This window comes from Lissotriton vulgaris, chromosome 5 (genome assembly GCF_964263255.1).
Source record: "Lissotriton vulgaris chromosome 5, aLisVul1.2, whole genome shotgun sequence".
In the NCBI taxonomy this organism is placed as follows: domain Eukaryota; kingdom Metazoa; phylum Chordata; class Amphibia; order Caudata; family Salamandridae; genus Lissotriton; species Lissotriton vulgaris.
The window spans coordinates 663,211,060-663,233,661 of record NC_141693.1 but is presented as its reverse complement, the minus strand read 5'-3'; the positions used below and the strand labels follow the sequence as shown (position 1 = coordinate 663,233,661).

General features: G+C 42.9%; 1 protein-coding gene across 9 annotated transcripts in view; it reads left to right on the top strand.

Moving 5' to 3' along the window:
- The window catches only part of KCNMA1 (potassium calcium-activated channel subfamily M alpha 1), a 1,464,982-nt gene that overhangs the window by 1,037,805 nt on the left and 404,575 nt on the right, over window positions 1-22,602 (top strand). For all 9 annotated transcript variants that reach the window (XM_086922098.1, XM_086922095.1, XM_086922094.1 and 6 more), the window contains exon 16: window positions 21,581-21,649. In XM_086922098.1, coding sequence (XP_086778224.1) covers window positions 21,581-21,649 — 69 coding nt within the window. The remainder of the gene's footprint in view (window positions 1-21,580; window positions 21,650-22,602) is intronic.

The window sequence follows — 22,602 nt, the reverse complement described above, 5'->3', positions numbered from 1 at the left end:
GACGCAACTCCAGCAATGCATCCTTTCACATTGGGCCAGCCCCATGCGAAAGGGCCTGCTGTGAGGCAGACGCAGGATTTTGACGCAACGGTGTCCTAAAAGTGACGCAGTGAAATCTTATAGATTTCACTGCGTCACTTCTACGACCCTTCCTTGGGTCAATACGCCCCCCTTGCATACATTATACCTGGCGCAGGTATAATGTGGCGCAGAGGTTTACAAAGTGAAGCATCTACCTAGATGCTTCACTTTGTAAATATGACGCAACAAGGCGCATTTTTTACACCACTGGTGCGTCACAAAAAGTGACGCACCGGCGGTGTAAAAGTGACGCAAGGGCTCATAAATGAGGCCCCTGGTGCCAGCAACAAATTGCCATTGTAAATAGTGCAAATGAAGCAGCTTAATCCCTTCGGTGCGAATGACCGCCCCCGGCCGTCATGCATCACGGTAGGCATGTGCGGATCCCGCCCACTATTTAATTCGCCTGCTCAGGGCGAAAATGTGCGCAGCGCCGAAGGGGTTTAAGGGAAAACCTTTCTCAGCTCACCGGCGCGCTCAGTGCCTCCTAGGGACTTATATCTCATGGCACTAACATTTATAGAAAGACTCATCCAGAGATGATATAGGGCACATGCTCTCATGGTCTGATTCTGTGGAGTGCAGTCAAGGAGAAGCTGCATAAATGGCAGATTTACAGCTTTTATCTGCTGGTTGAATTGCTCTATTTAGTATACAGGTGGCAGACATGCCGCCGCTGGAGTCGCCTCTACTTTACACTTAAAGAGTTAAAGTCCCCACACATCAGAGCTGACTAACTACCCATTCTAGGGTAAATGCTGTGTGACCACTTATGATGGTGATGATAGACCATGGAAATGGAAAGGATGGTGGCCTTTTATGGAAAGGAAAGTACTGTGTGTCTAAAGACAGTTTAAAGACGTGGGCTCTCACACTGCTTGCAATTACTTCACTTTCAGTCATGCGCAAAATGTTTATGTTTGTGAAATGTGCCAGTTCTCCTGCCACCTAAATAAAATGGGACCCAAAAAATGCCCTTCTACGCAAACTCAAATAGTAAAGTGCACGCTACTGAATGGGCGTTCACTGATGAAACATAAAAGTGAGTTTCTTGAGTATCTGGAAGCTTACAGCCCTGATAACACTTTTCTCGCAGAAACATGGGCTTGCCTGTCTGCTGCCCCAGATATCGTCGCAGCCTTACCTGCAGGCTACCTAATCAATGACTGGATGGAGAAGGCAAATGTGGCAAAGGATTAGCTCTTATCTATAAGAGCTCCCTAGAGATCTTGTGCCTCCCAGTTAAGATTACCCATTGCGAAGCCCTCTCCTTTAGCTGCAAAGTAAACCATCATGTCAAGCTTTATGGACTCTGTCTACAGAGCCCCAGGTCCTAGAACCAATTTCTTGGAAGCTCTCAGTGACTTCCTTGAGGGGAGCAGGCAATTTGGCAACTTCACAGTACTAGGGGATTTCAAATACCATTTAGACAATCCCGAAAATACAGAGTCTAAAACTCTTCTCGACAACCTGTTGGGTTTTGATCTCAGTCAACCCGTGAATTCTCCAACTCACCATGCAGGACTCACATTATTCTACATTTTACAAGCCTCCCTGAGCTGCAGCTAGTAGACATCCTTCTGCTCACGTGGTCTGACCGCATGACACAGCAAGTTTAGCATCATCTTTAACCTAACTCAAGTAGTTTTGAACCAAACCACTCAGGCTAAACTGGTCAGGCCACGGAGTAAAGGCAACAGAACGGATCTGATAAGGAACCTCAAGACTACCCAACCTTCATTCGCAGATGCCCCTAAGACAGCAGCTTTCTGTTATTTTAACTGGGTTCGAGAAGCAGCTAATAAACTGTCCCCAATCAAAAGGCCACTAATCACATATCTGGCAAATCGACCCACCCCTTGGTATTCCTCCAAGCTTAGGAATCTAATGAAAAGCTGTTGTCGTCAAAAAGGGCCTGAAGACTTAATGATGCCCAAGAAGAAAAATTGAATTACAAACAATTGATTCAGGAATACAAGAGCCTGATAATAACTGAGAAAATCAGCTATTTCATTGAAAAAATCAAGTCCACCACCAACTCATTCATAGAGCTTTTCCAAACAGTACATAGCCTTTCTATCCCCAACCTCCACCACAATACCCCCCACACAAGAGCTCTGTGACAATCTAGTGACTTACTGTAGAAACAAAGTTGAGGTGGTCTACAATGACTTTAACTTTATCAATGGGACTGATTAGTCAGTCCCAGTTACCATGCTCTCAGGTCCTAAATGCCCAGCTCTTTGCGAGTTTCCTACAATTTTCACTGAACGCATGATCAAACTTATAAAAATATTCAAGTCCTGAGCTCCTTCGGACTCTTACTCCACTAAAAAGTTGCACGATATAGCGGATTCCGTTGCACCTTCACTGGTCTTGCAGCTCAAGTACGTTCTAAAATCTGGTTGTTTTCCTGCAGAATGGAAAAACACCTCCATTATGCCGTTTCTCAAAAAGACAACTCTTGACCCTTTAGAAGAAAATAACTATTGTTCGATATCTGGACTTCCTATTCTAGCGAAAGCACTAGAAATACATCTGAACATCTCTCTTTGTACATTTTTGGACCAGAATGGCATTCTTGACAGCCCAGTTCAGCCTTGGAAAAGCCCACAATACTAAAACTGTGCTGGTAGCAGTTAAGATGAGGTCAGGGACATCTGGGACCATGGAGGCAAAGCTGTGACTGTCCTTTGCGACCTATCGCCAGCCTTTGACCTGGTAAGTCACGGCATATTGAAACATTGGTTGATGAAGATAAGTGTCCCAAGCTCTGGCAAACTATCAACATGGGCGATTTTAGTCCAAACCTTTTACCTTACCCTGTGGTGTCCAACAAGGGTCTTCAATAAGCCCCACACTATTTAATATATATGTGGCTCATCTTTTGGAACTGGTAAGGTTGTACAGCTTCTCCACAGCATCCTATGCAGACAATGCAACATGATGGTATCCATAAACAATGAAATAAAAGAGGTAGCTTCTCAATTTAACAAATGCATGAGTGCAATAGCCAACTGGATGAGGACATTTGGGTACTGACACTGTACCCCCTATTTGGGGGGCACACTTCCAGTGTCCACATTTAGTGGTGGAAAATGAATCAGATGTGACATCCATTGATGGGCATTTCCCTCGTGGCTGTTCCCTATTAAAAGTGGCTCCTCCCATGGAAGAGAAACTTGCTCCACCATGTGGAACACTCAAAATATGGAACACTTTCTACCTCTATCTTTTTATTGTACTTATAAGTGCATTGTGCTGTATTTCCAATGAAGAAGGCATCATGTCGGTATTTCTACTGACAACGTATCACTGATGTCATGGCAGCACAATGTGCCCAAACTTTTGCAAAAACATTGGGCACCACTAAAGCGGGCTAGCCTTTTATTCCACCAGGCATTTCCCCGGGGGGTTGGAGTCATTGTATGTTGGGTTTGAAACTCCTGGGCTGCTGCTGGCGGTTCTGTCAATTTCCCCAGATCATCGAGATTAACGACAGCAGGCACTGGGTGCTTCAAGTGAAGAAGGGAGAGAGGGAGGGAAGGCAAGACATCAGAGAGAGAGGAGAGAGAGAGAATGGATGGATGGATGGACAGATAAAAAAGAGAGCTAGAGTAAAAGAGGATGGAAGCAGGGCTGGTTTTAGCATTTTCGCCAGCCAGGTCTGTACATGATCCCAGTCCAGCCCTGGGCATCACTATGGAGTAGAGTGTTCCCTGAGCCCGTAAAATTCCCTAAGTCAGACTTTCTGTTGTGGATAGCTAATAAGATGAATTAGTTATGCATTTTGTCCATAAGTTGCTAGAACTGTTATACTACAATATCGTGTCAGACTGGACAGTTCACACGGTTTCACTGTGTTTCACACAATATCAGCTCTCTTGAATGTTCATCTGGGGAAGAGCAAATATCACACTTTGGCAGGGAAGGTGAGCTGGAAACCCCTGCAGTGAGTGGTTTCAAGCAGCTGTCTATTAATGTGTGTGATAAAAACATCCCAGGACGTCGGTGACAGACTCAGCATGCCTTTTTTAGGTCGAGCCTAGTGGCAGCGCGCATGCACTGCTTGCCCTGCTGTAGTAGAGTACGGGAGAGAAGCTGCCCTTCACTCTCCTCCAATATTTTTATTTGGTTTGTGTCATTGTCTTTCGTAAATGCCGCCTTTGGATTCGTTAATAGGCTTGTTAGTCTCTCCTTAGTACGACCTTGTCTTCATTTGTACCCTCCCGTGGTGACTGGCCCTTTTACTTCAGTTGTTACCGGGGACCTGTTATTTAGTCTGTAATCACTGCGTACTTTATGGAGTTTCTCCTGCTGCAGGCCAGACATGCGTGACTTCAGCTGAAACTGCTTGTGTTTTTTTTAAGCAGCACAGCATCCCTGTAACATGGGCACCTGCTTTCAATCACTTTAACCCAGCATTGTCTTGTGTCTGTTTCAACCCCCCTAATTAAAATGGATTTAAAAATGAATCGCGAAAGTCATGTATATTCCAGGTAGCACATAATCTTGTGCTAATATGGCTGAAGTTGACTACAGCACATCTGTGTTACATGTCAGCTGTACTAAAGCCACCTGACAAGTTGTTTTCAAAAGCCTGTTTTATTGCCACCACCACTACCACCAATACCGTCACCAGCAATACCACAAGCTCCACTAACAATTCCACCACCCCCGCTAATACCACCAACACCACCACCAATACCACCACCAATACCACCACCAAAACCACCACCAACACAACCACCAATACCACCACCACTACCAATACAACTAATACCTCCACCAATACTACCACCATCAATACCACCACAACCAAAACAACCACAACCACCAATACCCCCGACAATGCCACCACGGCCACCACCACCAATACCACCACCACCACCAAAACCACCACCACCAATACTACCACCAGCACCACTGCCAATACCATCACCAATACCACCACCACCAATACCACCACCACTACCAATACCACTAATACCTCCACCAATACTACTCCACCAATACCACCACAACCAATACAACCACAACCACCAACACCTCCACCAATACCACCACAACCAATACCACAACCACCAATACCACCACCACCACCACCAATACCACCACCATCACAAATACCACCAATACCACCACCACCAATACCACCACCACCACCAGTACCAATACCACCACCAATACCAATATCACCACCACCAATACCACCACCACCACACAAATAACACCACCAATACCCCACCACCAATACAACCTCTGATACCACCAATTTCGATACCACCACCACCACCAATTCCAGTACCACCACCACCTATACCAATACCACCACCACCAATACGAATCCCACCACCAGTACCAGTACCACCACCAATACCAGTACCACCACTACCAGTACCACCACCACCAATACCACTACCACCACCACCAATACCAGTACTATCACCACCACCAATACCAGCAACACCAATACCTCCACCACTAATTCCAATACCGCCACCACCAATACCACCACCACTAATACCACCAATGCCACCACCAATACCAACACCACCAATACCACCACCACCAAAATCACCAATACCCCCACCACCAATACCACCACCACCAATACCAATACCACCACCTCTTGCTCACTAGTAATAGCAGGGGCACTGTACGAGTCCAGAGTTGCAGCCGAGACCATCCTTCCCTCCCTCCATTTCTGCCATAAAGCACAGCCCGCTCTGCTCATGGGCACCTGCTTTCAATCACTTTAACCCAGCATTATCATTTGTCTGTTTCAACCCGCCCCCCCCCAATTAAAATGGATTTAAAAATGAGTAGTGAAAGTCATGTGAATCCCAGGTAGCACATAATCTTTTGCTAATGGGCTGAAGCTGACTACAGCACATCTGTGTTACATGTCAGCTGTACCGAAGCCACCTTACAGGTTGTTTTCAAAAGCTTGTTTTAGTAACAACACCACCACCACTGCCACTAATACCACCAATATCACCACAAATACCACCACCATCAATACCACAACCACCTCCACCAATACCACCACCCCGCCAATACCACCACCACTAATTCCCCCATCACCACCACCATTAATACCACCACCAATACCACCACCACCAATACCACCACCTCCACCGCCACCATTACCAACACCAAAACCACCACCAATACTACCCCCAATACCACCACCAATACCACCACCACTACCAATTCCACTAATACCACCACCAATACTACCACCACCAATGCCACCACAACCAATATAACCACAACCACCAACACCCCCACCAATACCACCATCACCAATACCAATACCACCACCACAACCAATACCACCACCACCAATACCACTGCCACCAACACTTCCACCAATACCACCACAACCAATAACACCACCACCACCACCCATACCACCAACAATACCACCACCACCAGTACCACCACCACCTCAAATACCACCACCACTAATACCACCACCAATACCATCACCACCAATACCAATACCACCATCAATACCAATATCACCACCAATACCAGTACCACCACCAATAACCCACCACCAATACCCCCAATACCACCACAAATACCCCCACCACCAATTCAAGTTGCACCACCGCCTATACCAATACCATCACCACCTATACCAGTACAACCACCACCAATACCAATACCACCACCACCACCAGTACCATTACCACCACCAATACCAGTACCATCACTACCAATACCAGTACCACCACCACCAATACCAATACCACCACCCCCAATACCACCACCAATACCACCACCTCCACCAATACCACCACCAATCCCACCACCACCAATACCAATACCACCACCACCACCAATACCACCACCTCAAATACTACCACAAACAATACCACCACAACCAATACAACCACCACCACAAATACCACCACCACCATCAATACCACCACCTCCACCACCAACAACACCTCCACCAATACAACCACAACCAATACCACCACCACCAATACCACCACCACCACCAATACACCCACCAATACCACCACAACCAATACCACCACCACCACAAATACCACCAATACCACTACCACCACCAATACCACCTCCACCGCCAATTCCACTTCCACCGCTACCACCTCCACCACCAATACCACTACCACCACCAATACCATCACCATCAATACCACCACCAATACCACCACCATCAATACCACCACCAATACCACCACCACCAATACCACTACCAATACCAACACTACCCCCACCACCAATACCACCACCAATGCCAATACCACCACCACCAATACTACCACCGCCACCTATACCAATACCACCACCACAAATACTACCACCACCAATACCACCACCTCAAATACTACCACAAACAATACCACCACAACCAATACAACCACCACCACAAATACCACCACCACCATCAATGCCACCACCTCCACCACCAACAACACCTCCACCAATACAACCACAACCAATACCACCACCACCAATACCACCACCAATACCACCACCACCACCACCACCAATACACCCACCAATACCACCACAACCAATACCACCACCACCACAAATACCAACAATACCACTACCACCACCAATACCACCTCCACCGCCAATTCCACTTCCACTGCTACCACCTCCACCACCAATACCACTACCACCACCAATACCATCACCATCAATACCACCACCAATACCACCACCATCAATACCAATACCAACACCACCCCCACCACCAATACCACCACCAATGCCAATACCACCACCAATACCACCACCACTACTAATACCACCACCACCAATACTACCACCGCCACCTATACCAATACCACCACCACAAATACTACCACCACCAATACCACCACCACCATCAATACCACCACCTCCACCAACACCTCCACCAATACAACCACATCCAATACCACCACCAGCAATACCAGCACCAATACCACCACCACCAACACCACCACCAATACACCCACCAATACCACCACAACCAATACCACCACCACAAATACCACCAATACCATTACCACCACCACCAATTCCACTACCACCTCCACCACCAATACCACTACCACCACCAATACCATCACCATCAATACCACCACCAATACCACCACCATCAATACCACCACTGATACCACCACCAATACCACTACCAATACCAACACCACCCCCACCACCACCGCCAATACCAGCACCACTAATACTACCACCAATGCCAATACCACCACCACTACTAATACCACCACCACCAATACCACTACCAATACCACTTCCATCAATATCACCACCAATACCACCAACACCAATACCACCACCACCACCAATAGCACTATCAATACCACCACCACCAATACCACCCCCAATACCACCCCCACCAATACCACCACCAATACCACCACCACCAATACCAATACCACCACCACCAATACCACCCCCATCAACACCACTAATACCACTACCACCACCACCAACACCACCACCAATACCACTATTACCTCCACCAATACCACCACAACCAATACCACCACCACCAGTTCCACCACTACCACCAATACCACCACCACCAATACCACCACCACCAATCCAATACCAATACCACCACCAATACCAATACACCACCAATACGACCAATACCACCACCCCACTACCACCACCAATACCACCACTACCAATACCACTGCCACCACCAATACCTCCACCACCAGTACCAATACCAGGACCACCAATACCACCACCACCAATACCACCACCACCACTAATACCACCACACCAATCAACCCAGAAAACAAAGATTACACCTTCACTGAGGACCTATTTTAAGGTGCAAAAGCAGCAGACAAACCACGTAAGGAGCGATATAAATCTACCGACAACAACTTCACAGGAAACTTCTTTCTATACACAGCAGAATAAAATTCCTAATATAACAACTACAGTAGGCGGAGAAGCCGGATTGGAAAATAAAGTAGTTAATAAGTCTAGATACTACTATCCCCCTCTAAATATGGCTGAAGGTATCACAACACTAACGGACATAACAGTCACGACAGAAGAATCAGAAGAGGCAGAAGCAGAATTAACAGAAAGAGCGCAAAGTAGAAGCGAAGAGCAGGGAAAACAACACTCTGGGAAAAATGAAAAACCAGGCTCTAAAACCACTAAAAATCTGACAGACGAGCTTCTGGAGAAAATATGGTCCGAAATGAGAGACAAGTTTGCTATATCTGAAGCAAAACAAGACAAGATCCAAGAAGTATGCGAAAAGCTAGATTATAAACTAAACGCTCTAGGAGAGAGAGTCACAGCTATACAAGGGGAAGTGAGCGGATTGAGCAAAAGGGTGGAATGTAACAAGAAGGAATTATATACGCTGAAACAGGAGGGGAAACTTATGAGTGAGAAACTGGAGTCTCTTGAAAATCAAGCAAGGAAGAACAATATAAGAGTTTTAAATGTTCCAGAAAATCAAGAAGGCACTGACATAAAGAAATTCGTTGTAGATTTACTAGTGGAACATTTCCCATGGAGTGACGCTAAGATGCTAGAAGAAGACATTCAAAGAGTCCATAGAGACCCGTTTGGGAAGGCCAAAGACAGAAAAACACCCAGGAAAATCCTGATAAATTTCAAAACATACACATTAAAAGAGAAAATCCTGGGTGAAGCCTTAAAAAACGGAAACTACAGTAAAGACTCTTGGTCCTTCAGAATTAGATCGGATATGTCAAAAGCATCTCAGGATAGACAATGGGAGCTGGGCAAGTTCATGCCAGAGCTCCAATCCCTAGGAGCCACAGTACAAATGAAATTTCCACCATCTTTACGAATAATGTGGCGTAACAAAATGAGAAATATTAGAGAGCCTGAAGAAGTAAAAAACTTGATCAGTCTAATGAAAGATACAATCCAGATGGAAAACTCTACAATCTGAAAGGGAAAAAAAAAGAAAATTTGATGCCGGCGCAAAGAAAGTAAAAAAAAAAGGATACTCCAGGTCCAAGGTGGAGGAGCCCAAAGGGGTCAAGATAGAAACCCCAAGAAAAAAGAAGGAGGCTTCCCAGGGGAGGGCAAGAACAAAACACAAAACCAGAAAAGTAAAAAAAATCAACAAAGCAAATTGGGTGGGGAGCAAAATGGGGGAAAAAAAACCAAAAAATTAAATCCTCAAAAATGGAAAGAAAATTGGGAAAGAATGGAACACCGACAACACAGCATTGAAGCTATTCTGACAAATAAACTAAAAACCACAAAAACAAATAATAACAATGGAAGAAATCAATAGAAATATCAAAATATTATGCTGGAATGTCAATGGCATGAGAACAAAAAGTAGAAGAAATAAAATTCTTGAATACCTTAAAGTATCTGAAAGCGAAATTATAATTCTACAGGAAACACATCTAGTAAAAGAGGAATGGGATCAAATCATGAAAAGATCAAGATGGGCGGACATACATATATGCACAAATCAAGAATGTAATGTCAAAGGCGTAGCTATTGTCCTAAAAAAATCTCTAAATGCAATTCTGGAATCTTCGGAAGTAGACAGTAAAGGCAGATGGGCATTAGCAAGAATAAAAGTGGGGAACTCTGCATTCACAATAGCAGGGTATTATGGCCCAAACCTTGATGACTCTGAGCCTCTACAGAAACTGTATACACAGTTGCTACAAGTTAACACTCCAATAATCCTAGGAGGAGATTTTAACATCATCCTAAATCCTAAAACGGATAGATCCCCCCCAGGAAGAAATATTAATCTACCTAATTTACCAAAAATGAGGGAGTGGATTGGTATTTATAAGAAAGACCTAGAACTAATAGATATATGGAAGGAAAAAGGAGAAAAGAGCCAACCTTTTACATTTCACAACAAAAGATTGGGACACAAATCTAGAATTGATTTCTTTCTTGTAGATAGAAGATTACTAGAAAATGTAACAAATCTAAGTCATATTCCAGCCCACCTATCAGACCATTCCGCTGTACAATTAACATTACAAATTAAGACTGCCCAGTTACATAGAAGGTTTACGGTGGAGAGAGCCATGCTTTTAGATCAGAAAATAGTACAAGAACTAAAAGAAGAAACAGAAGACTTTTTTGAAAACAATAAAACAGGAGCTTCAAAACAAATAGTTTGGGACACATATAAGGCCGTACTAAGGGGCAAACTACTTAATCTTGGTGCACATAAATCGAAGAAAGAGAAACAAGAAATAACAGATTTAGAAAAAAACATAAATGCTCTAGATTCCCAAATATCAATAGAAAAAGATCCAGACAAAAAAGAAAGCTTGCAAAAAGATAGACAGAGACAAAAAGATTCTCTGAGTGACATATTAGAAGAAAAAGTAAAAACTAAGTGGGAAGCAAGCAAGCTGGCAAATCACGAATATGGAGAGGGTTGCGGAAAGTGGCTTGCATGGAAATTAAAAACTGATACGGCAAGAAACAGAGTAAAAACTTTAATAAGACAAGATCAAGATCAAACAAGCCTGACTTCAGCGGAAGGGGAAATCAGAAACGAATTTATGACCTTCTTTTCAAATTTATACACTGAAGATGTCAACCCATCTGAAGAACAAATAAGGAGATATCTAGCAGATATGCCAGTCTTAAAATTGTCTGAGGAGGAGAAGACTGAGTTAAATAAAGAGATTTCACCAACAGAGGTTAAAAATATAATAAAATCCTTAAAAAAAGGAAAAGCAGCAGGTCCAGACGCATTGCCTAATGAGTTGTATATGACTTTAATGGACACATTAGTCCCACATATAACAGAGTTAATAAATATGTTTTTTAAACAAAAGGAAAGGCTGCCAGATACTTGGAATGACGCTGTAATAACAATCATTTTAAAACCAGGAAAGGACCCCAAAAAATGTGAATCATATCGGCCGATATCTCTGCTTAATGCAGATTATAAAATTTTTACTAAAATAATGGCAACAAGACTGGGAAAGATCACGCCTCAACTTATACACTCGGATCAGAAAGGCTTCACAAAAGGAAGACAACTACATGAATTAACACATGAACTTATAAGTGCTATAGACATAGCTACGGAAAAAAATATACCTTTGACAATATTAACTGTCGATGCCGCTAAGGCATTTGATAGAGTAAACTGGGCATTCCTGAACAGCATAATGACTAAAAATAACTTAGGGGACTCCTTTTTACACGCAGTAGGAGAAATCTATAAAAATCCAAGATCAAGAATTTTAGCTAATGGTAGTCTTACAAACAATATCAAAATTGGCAGAGGCACTAGACAAGGGTGTCCCCTCTCACCCCTGCTATTCAATCTATATATAGAACCACTAGCTAATGAACTTAGAAATTGTAAAGAAATATTTCCCTTTAAATACCGTGGGTGGGAGAAAAAGCTGGCTCTCTATGCAGACGATTTGATGCTATTTACAGATGAATATGTAAAATCTAAACCAGCGATAGAAAAAATCATTAGCAAATTTGGTGAAGTCTCAGGATATCTAGTTAACCATGCAAAAACAGAAATAATGACATGGAACACAAACTTTAACAGCCCCAATATAAAGGAAGAGATAAAATACCTGGGCATCCTGGCTAATCAAAATCTTAACAAAATAACACAAAACAATCTAAATAAAGTAACTCGAGAGGTGCGAAAATTGCTTAAAGTATGGTCTAGCCTTCCTCTGAGCTTCATAGGGAGGTCTAATATCATAAAAATGAGTATACTCCCAAAATGCACCTTCCTATTTAACACTATTCCTTTGGATTTTAAAAAAGCTGAACTAAAAAAGCTGCAAGGGGAGATAGCTAGTTTCATATGGGCCTCCAAGGGAACTAGAATATCATGGAAAAAACTCAGGAGAAAAAAAGAGAAAGGAGGATTAGCAAGTCCAGACTTAACAGAATACTGCAGGGCTTTTCAATTTAAAAATATTCGGTCTCTACTAAGAATACACCAATATTACCCAGAATATCTGCAAGAAATGACAGAAGCTGAGGATCACTTCCTTTTCAAATTTGGACACCAAAAATACTTCAAAAAAATTAAGCTAAAAGTTCTGAAGGAGGCAGTTAAACTTTGGATACAAATTAGATCTATCTTAAAATTCCCTTATTATAGTTCAATGGCACCGATATGGAACTCTCCTGGAACCCCGGACTGTTTAAAAGATGCCATGGCCACCCCCTTGAAACAATGCAATATCAAATATTGGGGTCAACTTCTAAGTGGATCAACACTAATAACATGGGAAGAAATGTATAAGATCTCGAACGGAACAATATCAAAATTCAAATTTTATCAACTAAATAGCTGGGCAAAGACACTACCAACGTATGATAAAGATAACAAGACCTTAGAAAAAAAATGATAAAAATCCTACCCATAAATAAGGAGGTAGCAAAATGGTATTGGACCTTTATTACAGAAGAAGAAGAAAGCTCCCAGATGGTAGAGCAAATCTGGGGAAAAGACCTAGCTTCTGAAGACCTAGTAAATATATGGGAAGACTCAATAGAGAAATGTTGGTCAACACTAAAATCCGTGGCATTAAAAAGGAATCATCTGTATACCCTGCACAGAGCCTATTGGACACCGAAAAAGCTTTCAAAATTCAAGAATGCGGGAATTAAAAAATGCCCTAAATGTGGGGAAGAAAGGGCAGATGATGTCCACATGTTCTGGAGCTGCCCATCTCTGAGAATATTCTGGGAAGGAGTTGGTAAGACGTTGAACTCAATATTTCAAAAACATCTAAATGTAAGTACAACTCTTATTCTCTTTGGGATTGATAACATAACGGGGACAGCTAAACTAACAGTACTGGAAGCCAAGTTACTTTTTGTATTAATGGTGATAGCTAGAAGGGAGATCTGCATTAAGTGGATTGGTCCTCATCCCCCGATACACGCAGAATGGTTGAACTCAGCTATCAAAATAAATAAATTAGACAGAAGGGGAAAAACTAGCAAGAGGTTTAAATATTGGGAAATCATGGAGAAACATCTGACCTCTGAAAATAGGGCAGAGCACACTGTCCGATGATTAAAGCGAAAGCGTATTCTGGATTATGAGTATGATACTCATAGCTCCCCCCCCTCTCGATTACAGATATGTTTATATGTAAAAGGAAAAGGTTCTCCTCTGATCCAGCAAGACAAGGGGAAAAAACTCCCAAGAAAAGAGAGACCATTGGGCAGTGACGGTACAAAAAGGAAAGCTTCAGAGGGAGAAACCAAATTTTCCAAAAATACATAAAACTTTCGCACTATGAGGATTAAAAAAAAAATAAATAAAAAAAAAAAAATACCACCACACCAATACCACCACCCCCACCACCAATACCAGTACCACCAGCACCTATACCAATATCACCACCACCAATACCAATACCACTACCACCACCAATACCATCACCATAAATACCACCACCACTATCACTACCACCACCAATACCACCACCACCAATACCACTACCAATACCAACACACCCCCACCACCAATACCACCACCACCAATACCACCACCAATGCCAATACCACCACTACTAATAATACCACCATCACCAATACCACCTCCACCAATACCACCACCAATACCACCAATACCACCACCACCACAAATAGCACTATCAATGCCACCACCACCAATGCCACCCCCAATACCACCCCACTAATACCACCACCACCACCAATACCACCCCCATCAATACCACTAATACCACTACCAGCACCACCAACACCACCATTACCACCACCAATACCACTACAACCAATACCACCACAACCAATACCACCACAACCAATACCACCACCACCAGTTCCACCACTACCACTAATACCACCACCAATACCACCACCACCAATACCACTACCACCACCACCAATCCAATACCAATTCCACCACCAATACCAATACCACCACCAATACGACCAATTCCACCACCAATATGACCAATACCACCACCACCAATACCACCATCACCACCAATGCCACCTCCAATACCACAACCAATACCACTACTAATACCACCACCAATACAACCACCACCAATACCAACACCCCACTACCACCACCAATACCACACCGCCAATACCACCACCACCAACACCACCACCAATACCTCCACCACCAGTACCAATACCAGAACCACCAATACCACCACCACTAATACCACCACCACCACTAATACCACTAACACCACCATACCAATACCACCACCACCACCAATACCAGTACCACCACCACCTATACCAATATCACCACCACCAATACCAATACCACCACCACCAATATCAGTACCACACCACCAATACCAGTGCCACCACCACAAATACCAATACCACCACCACCAATACCAGTACCACCAATACCAATACCTCCACCACCAATACCAATGCCGCCACCACCAATACCACCACCTCCACCAATACAACCACCACCAATAGCACCACCCTTTCAAATCTTAAATGACCTGACCATGAAGAACTTTGGCTATATGCAACTGCACTGTAGTTTTCAACTCACTACATCAACATAATTACAAATGTTTTACAATTAACTCCATATGTATATACCAATACATGACTCATCAAGACTTATGCACAGTACACTCCTTTGTATTTGTTTTTCTTCATATACATTTGTTTATTTGTCTAAAGATCACATAACCAGATGTATATCCAAAATTTTCCAAATTCCTTTCTTGGCCAATGCATTTCGGGCCGGTGGCCCTTCTTCCGGGGCTCTGATTTTACCACCTTGTTCAAACTACTCCACAATCTACATTATTCAGTCCCTTCGTGTCTGTAGTTATGTACCCGATACTTCCTCGAGTCCTCTCGTCTTGTCAAAGTTGACCGCAAAGCAAACTGTTTACATCTTCTTCCTCACCAGACACATAAAAAAGGGACTGTATTGTGCATAAGTCTTGATGAGTCATGTATTGGTATATGCATGTGGAGTTAATTGTAAAACACTTGTAATGATTTTGATGTAGTGTGTTGAAAACTACAGTGCAGTTGCATATAGCCAAAGTGCATAGAGGTCAGGTCATTTAAGACTTGAAAGGATGGTTTAGAAGCATGGCATGTACAGACTGCGTGCCAGCCACTGTAGCATGATAGAATAAAAAATTGTTTAAAAAAAATTAAGTTAAAAAGGAGTGCTTTACTTGTTCACTACAGTTCATACCACCAATACCAGCACCACCTATATCACCAATGCCACCACCACCAGTGCCACCACCACCAATACCACCACCACCAATACCAATACCACCACCTCAGCGCCTCTTGCTCACTAGTAATAGCAGGTAAGAGTCAGGAGCTACAGCAGAGACCCTCCTTCCCTCCCTTCTTTCCTGCGATAAAGCACAGCCCGCTCTGCTCCAGGAGGCGAAGACAGGGACCTACTACAGCTAGAGTGTTTTTTATTTGGCCAGAGATAGGAATGACATTACGCAATGCCACACTGCACACTCAAATTACGGAGAGGGCAGGAACTACCCACCTGCTCTTCCTCCTGAGCCACAACAGAGTAATCATAGAGCGAAAGGTGTTGGAGCCCTTTCTTAGTGTTTATAGCTCGGATGATATGTAACTCTAACTTCACACTTTGTATCTGTGTAATTTACAACACTTACACATCTTCTTCACTGCACTATTTATCACTCCTTTGAAGACATCACAGGCCGGTCTCTTTCTCTGATATTTACAATCTAATAAGCGGTCGAGAAGGCCCTTTATTGCAATGCTATAGGTCTCCTACTTGCGAGAGTTTAAGCTATTAGTATTGTAAATGACAATGCCTTTCATTTATGATTTAAAACCCAAACCCATTATACAACACTAATAAAATTAGTAGGTCTCATTGTGTTTCATTGAACATAAGTAGCTCTCAGTGCTGAACATGTTGGAGACCCCTGGCATATAGATACCTTGGAAGTCAATATTAATGTCATAAATAAAATATGTTGGCAAGTCAATACAAAAGACACAATATTTTGACATACATTAATTTTATGGACTGTTTAGAGGCGGCTTCATAGATCAAGAATTAACAAATTTGACAGACCAGGACCGTGTTATTATTAAAAGCTTCCCCATGTCCATTCTTTTTTTACTTATAGTTTGATATATTTTTGTATGTGAAATCACACTACCGCGTACTGCACTGTATTTTCAGAACATAAGCAGAGCTCTGGATAAGGTGGCAGCTAGGAGTGCTTGACTTTATTTCCCAGAGGTCTCTGACTTATGTATATCATGGGCATGAGTCTTCACGACATTAAAGACATAATCGGGCACGTCCGCATCCACCTTCATGAGCACATATCTTCTTTAGTGCCAAGGTGCCACAAATGATGTGTATTTTATATTGTAGAGACCATTGGGAAGATGTTTCACATACACAGTACTTTTACATTTGCCTGGTTAGAGATCATTGATAATGTTTCCAGTCTCCATGGGCCAAGTCTTCCTTCCTATTGTGGAGAATCTGAAGGCCTAAATTTCTGCATCAGACCGAAGCAACCACAGCAAGTGCTGCATTTTATTTTCAGCGTGCAGGCCCTAAACTCAGGGACTCCGCAGCTAGTAGTACTTGATATGTGACACTGGTTGCTATTGAATGTGGACACCAACACTCATTTTTTGGGGACCAAATCATCAGAATGGACAAGTACAAGAGAGGGAAAAGAAGAAGAGGGAGGTGAAAATAAGAAAGTTAAGAAAACAGTGACAAAGGGAGAAAGCAGGAAAGAATAAGAAATTATTACAGTGAGCTAAAGAGACAGGAAGTGTACGGTGGTGGGAAAAAAGATACAAGAGGTGGGATCAAGAGTAGGCAGCCTTGGTATTCAACAATCCTGATATTTGACGGAACAGGTTGAGTGGTTTCCTAAAAAGAACTTTGGGCCACTGCCCATATTTTTTACATACAGATAGTATTTGTTCTTTCAATGTTCCTTCATTCTCTGTTTAACTTGGCCTCTTAAATATAGAAACCTCAGAATCTACAACACTGACAACATCTGTAGCCCGATCCGATACCTCCTCTTATGAAAAACTGGTGAAATATAGTTGATAGGATTTGTGTATTTCTATACTATTGGCCATGGTGAGGTTGTTTCACATAGAGTATTGATTTGAGAATAGAAGACCTTTGATAATATTGAGACCATTCCATGGCCAATACATTTTTCTTTCAGTGCAGGATTTCTTGGTGTGCTTTTCTGCACACTTGTGAAATTCCTTCAGTGCATACTGCACTACATTTTCAGAGCACGCACACTATGCTGACTGTTATTTTATGTTAATTGAATTTAATATAGCGCACAACTCACCCTTGGGTATCTCATGGCTGGGCCTGTTTAGCAAGTATCCATAGAGAGAAGAGATTGTAAGTTAGAAAAAAGGTGGGCTTTCAGCAATGTCCTAAATTTGCCGTAATTAGCCCAAGTGCACCGGAAGCTTGTTCCAATAAAAGGGGGCAAGGTAAGAGAATACTCTACCCCCACATCTTGTTAACTGAATGAGGGGAACACACAGCATGGTCTTATCACATGAGCGTAATCTTCTGCAGGTAATGTATGGTTTGATTTTTAATTGTAGTTATCTGGGTCCTTTGCCTTGTAACGCATGATAGGTGAAAGCACAAAGCTTAAAAATGTATCTTTTTTTCACTGTCAGCCAACAAAGACTAGCAGGTATTTTAGCCACATCAGGAGCTTTCCTGATATGGCTAAAATGCCTGCTAGTCTTTGTTGTCTGTGTTTTACTGAGCAAAGCACTCCGGCCCTCATTTATGAAAAGTGATGCATCGCTGCGAGAAAACAGAGTAGTGTCACTTTTCAATGTGCCCTCCTTGCGTCACCAATGATGCTTCTTATTTACAGTATGATGCATCATGACGCAAGGATTTACAGATAACCAATTGATGAAGTTGCGTCACTTCCTTGACACACTCCAGCAATGCATCATTTTTGCACCTAAAGATACATCAGAAATACTGACGTATCTGTAACTCGTTGCGACATATTGCGTCATACTATAAAAATAAGCATCCAGAATGAAAAGTGCTGCATCGCTGTTTTCACGCGGCACTGCTGCACTTTTCATAAATGAGTGAATGAAGCCTATTTCAGCCTCATGTAGTGTACAGTTTGGAGTTCCACTTTTGCTGTCTGGTCAGCCTGTCAGCCATGAGCAAATTTACTGGTACAGCAAGAAATGGGAAAATGAGTTCCTGACCTACCAACTATTCGTGAAGTTATTCCCCTAGGGAGCATATTCAAAATAGATGATCGCATATTAAAACACCAAAGGGCCTGTTAAGAAATTGCCTGATGTCTAAGGAGGAGGGAGGCAATTTTTCTTAATAGATTGTGGCATTCTTAATGCAAGACCAGCAGTGGCTAATGCAGTGGTTAGAACTGACTTGGATCCCTCTTTTAATCTGGATCTTTTCTTTATTTCAATATTTTGTCAGAGCCTTCAAAGAGAAAGCAACGAGGAAAAATAAATATATTCCTCATTACACCAGCCTTAGATAGGCACACCCATGTTTACTGACTTTAGTAAATATGGGTTTATTTCAACATACATGCACAGATACAAGGGAATGCTCGTGCTCCACCCATGTAATGCCTCCCGAACGAAGGGTAAAGTAAGGCAGTGCTGTGTTCTGTCTTTCATTACTTTTGGGTTAAAATTCCATGCAAAGCCAACCAAATCTTGATTTACCTGACTTGTTAAATCCCACAGAAGTGGTGCAACTCCGACGCAAAATCTTAGTAAACCTGGGCCTGTGTTGTCATCCTTTGCTGGTGAAAGGAAAAGTACTTATCTGTAGTATCTGATCCCTAGTCACATGCACTCACTCATTTTTTTTTCACAGATGGGCATGTCACATACATTCTTCAAAATTTAAAAACCGAGGGAGATGCCATTGTTGCAAGGCACTCTGGGATTTCCGTTTCCACATCAGGCTAGAATAGATTTGTGGAACCATAACAATTGAGACCTAGGAGTATTTCTGATAAAACAGGCACATTATAGTGTTTTTGAAAATGTATTGATTAATATAAGTGTTGAAACTCTACCTGACTGCGGGAAAAATTGCTAGGCATATGAATTTGTGGATAACTGCTGCAAAAGCACTGTTAAAGTTTAGTAACTGTTCCTTATATGTTTGGGTTGTAATATAAAAGGAGCGGGCCAGCAAAGAAGAACACTAGGCCATATTACGAAAATAACACAGAAATAAAATGACAGCAGCTTGACAGACACCATAACAAGTAACAATTGTACAGAAATCAGAAATACACAGTAAAAACATGGAATAGTATAACTGCTAAACAAATGTGTGCGTACATGTTGCTAGCCAATAGGAATTGTTTCTGCATTTATTTGTGACAGACAAAGGGTCATATTACATATATACACCTGCTTGCAACATGGCGCACCTTTAAATAGGTGTGCTAAACAAGGAAAGTGCACCTTATTACCATAAATGTGGTGCCCCCAGGACAGCTGCAAACTTGTGCTGACCTGGGGGTAGAGCATACAAGTGAAATACTTCAAAGCCACTTTTTTGTTTCACTGTGCAGACTGCAACCCACCTGCACTTTAAAGAGGATAGGGAGATCCCCTTGCAGGCGAGTGCCGCGAGTGACTCCACCTGCCTGCAAGAGGATGTTGGGGGGGTCCATGAAACTCCCTTCCTACCCAGGGCAGGACTGGGAACCAAAACCGGCCCTGGCAAAGTGTTCGGCTGTCCCCCCCCACCCGCCTCCACCCTCGGGGGTTGGGGGTGCCGCCGAGCTCCCTGCCAGGGCCGGTTTTTGGCCGATTTTGTTACAAAGCCGATTTTGCAGCTATGCTGCAAAAACGGCCCTGTAACAAAATTGGCCCCCACCCGTGAGGTGCACCGGGGGATTGCCCGGTGCACGCTACGGCCAGTTCAGGCCTGTTCCTACCCTACGGAGGGCCTATAAGAGGCAGACTGAAAGTGTGCCACCTTTTTGTGGTGCACTTTCAAGTGCACCTCCCTAAGGGCATGTTTGCCTCTTCGCCCACATCCATAATATGGCGCGGACGCTGAGGCAACAGGATTCCACGCCCCCATGCAAACGATAAGAACACCCTCTAATGATAGCACTTGCACTACATGTGCACCAGCGCTATCTGTATTACAGAAGGGACTGCACGATCAACTGTGGTCCCTTCAGCAATACAAAACTGCCCCAGGGGCACAGACAGCAGGCACACATGCCCGTTGCACCCCCGGGGCACTCTGCAATATGGCACCAGATATTATCACTTTTTGTTCTTCATTGAGTTCCATAAATACACATTGCTTAGCCAATTATGTCTTGGCACAATGTCCCTGTCTTGAGTGCCTGCCTTTCTACCTTTTAGCACTGTAAGACCAACGTTTGACACTCTGATCTAATTCTCTCCCTTTTGCATTTTCTTGTAGATTGTGCTTTAAGAAGCTAAAGCTGCTGATGATAGCTATTGAATACAAGTCGGAGAAAGGCGAAAGTAGGTAAGATTCCTGTGAAGTGGCTGAAACACCATCTTGTTGCAGTGTGAAGGGTAATTAAAGGAACTGAAAATTACACCCATCCCTACCCCCTAATAACTCACTGCATATTCACCCTCACGAAAAAACACATTTCATATGCTATGCCTGCCCTGTTACTACCTGTACATTGTTTTGCAACCCAATTGGAAGAACATAGATCTGACACGCAGGTGGATACCATTTTACAGCCCACTAAAGAGTTCAATGCAAACGCAAACAACGTTACCGATATGTAGGGCCACTGGAATTAGGTGATTTTATGACTGCAGCGTTTCTCTATAACTATGCATTCGCCACATTTGTCAAGAGAGCCATCATCTGCTGCATATTCTGTAGATTTTAACCCAAAAAAGGTTTCTATCTCAAACGGATCAAAAGTTGCTAAAAATACCACATGTGCTGCCATGCAGTGCGAGGCCATTCACCAATTTTCAGTGGTCACCTTTTTGCTGTTTGTTGCTATAGTTGGGTGTTAAACTGGTACTACTCAGATGAAACCTATAACCAGAACTGTAAAAAAAATGGCATACTTATGAAGTAATACTATCACAAAATGTGCCACATTACACTACGTAATTTGCCTTTTTTGGCAACATAATTTAGTCACCAACCCACATAATTCGGTCCTTCCTTTCCACATAATTGAAGTGGCCCTGCCTATATGAGCCCTATCATGTAAGCTCTAAGGCCAACATTTCTCTTTCTTAGATGTCTCCTTTCACCATATACGAAATAGGATGACATAAAATGTGAGATAGAAACAGCGCCTTATATTTCCAGATCTCCTCACAACGCAGAACACAAACGAATCAACCAACATTAAGAATGTTCTATAGACCGGCACAGTTCTAGCACAACATACAGTAGTATTAGTGGTGACCAAGTGTCTTCAAGTTCTGCTGAACTTTCCATTT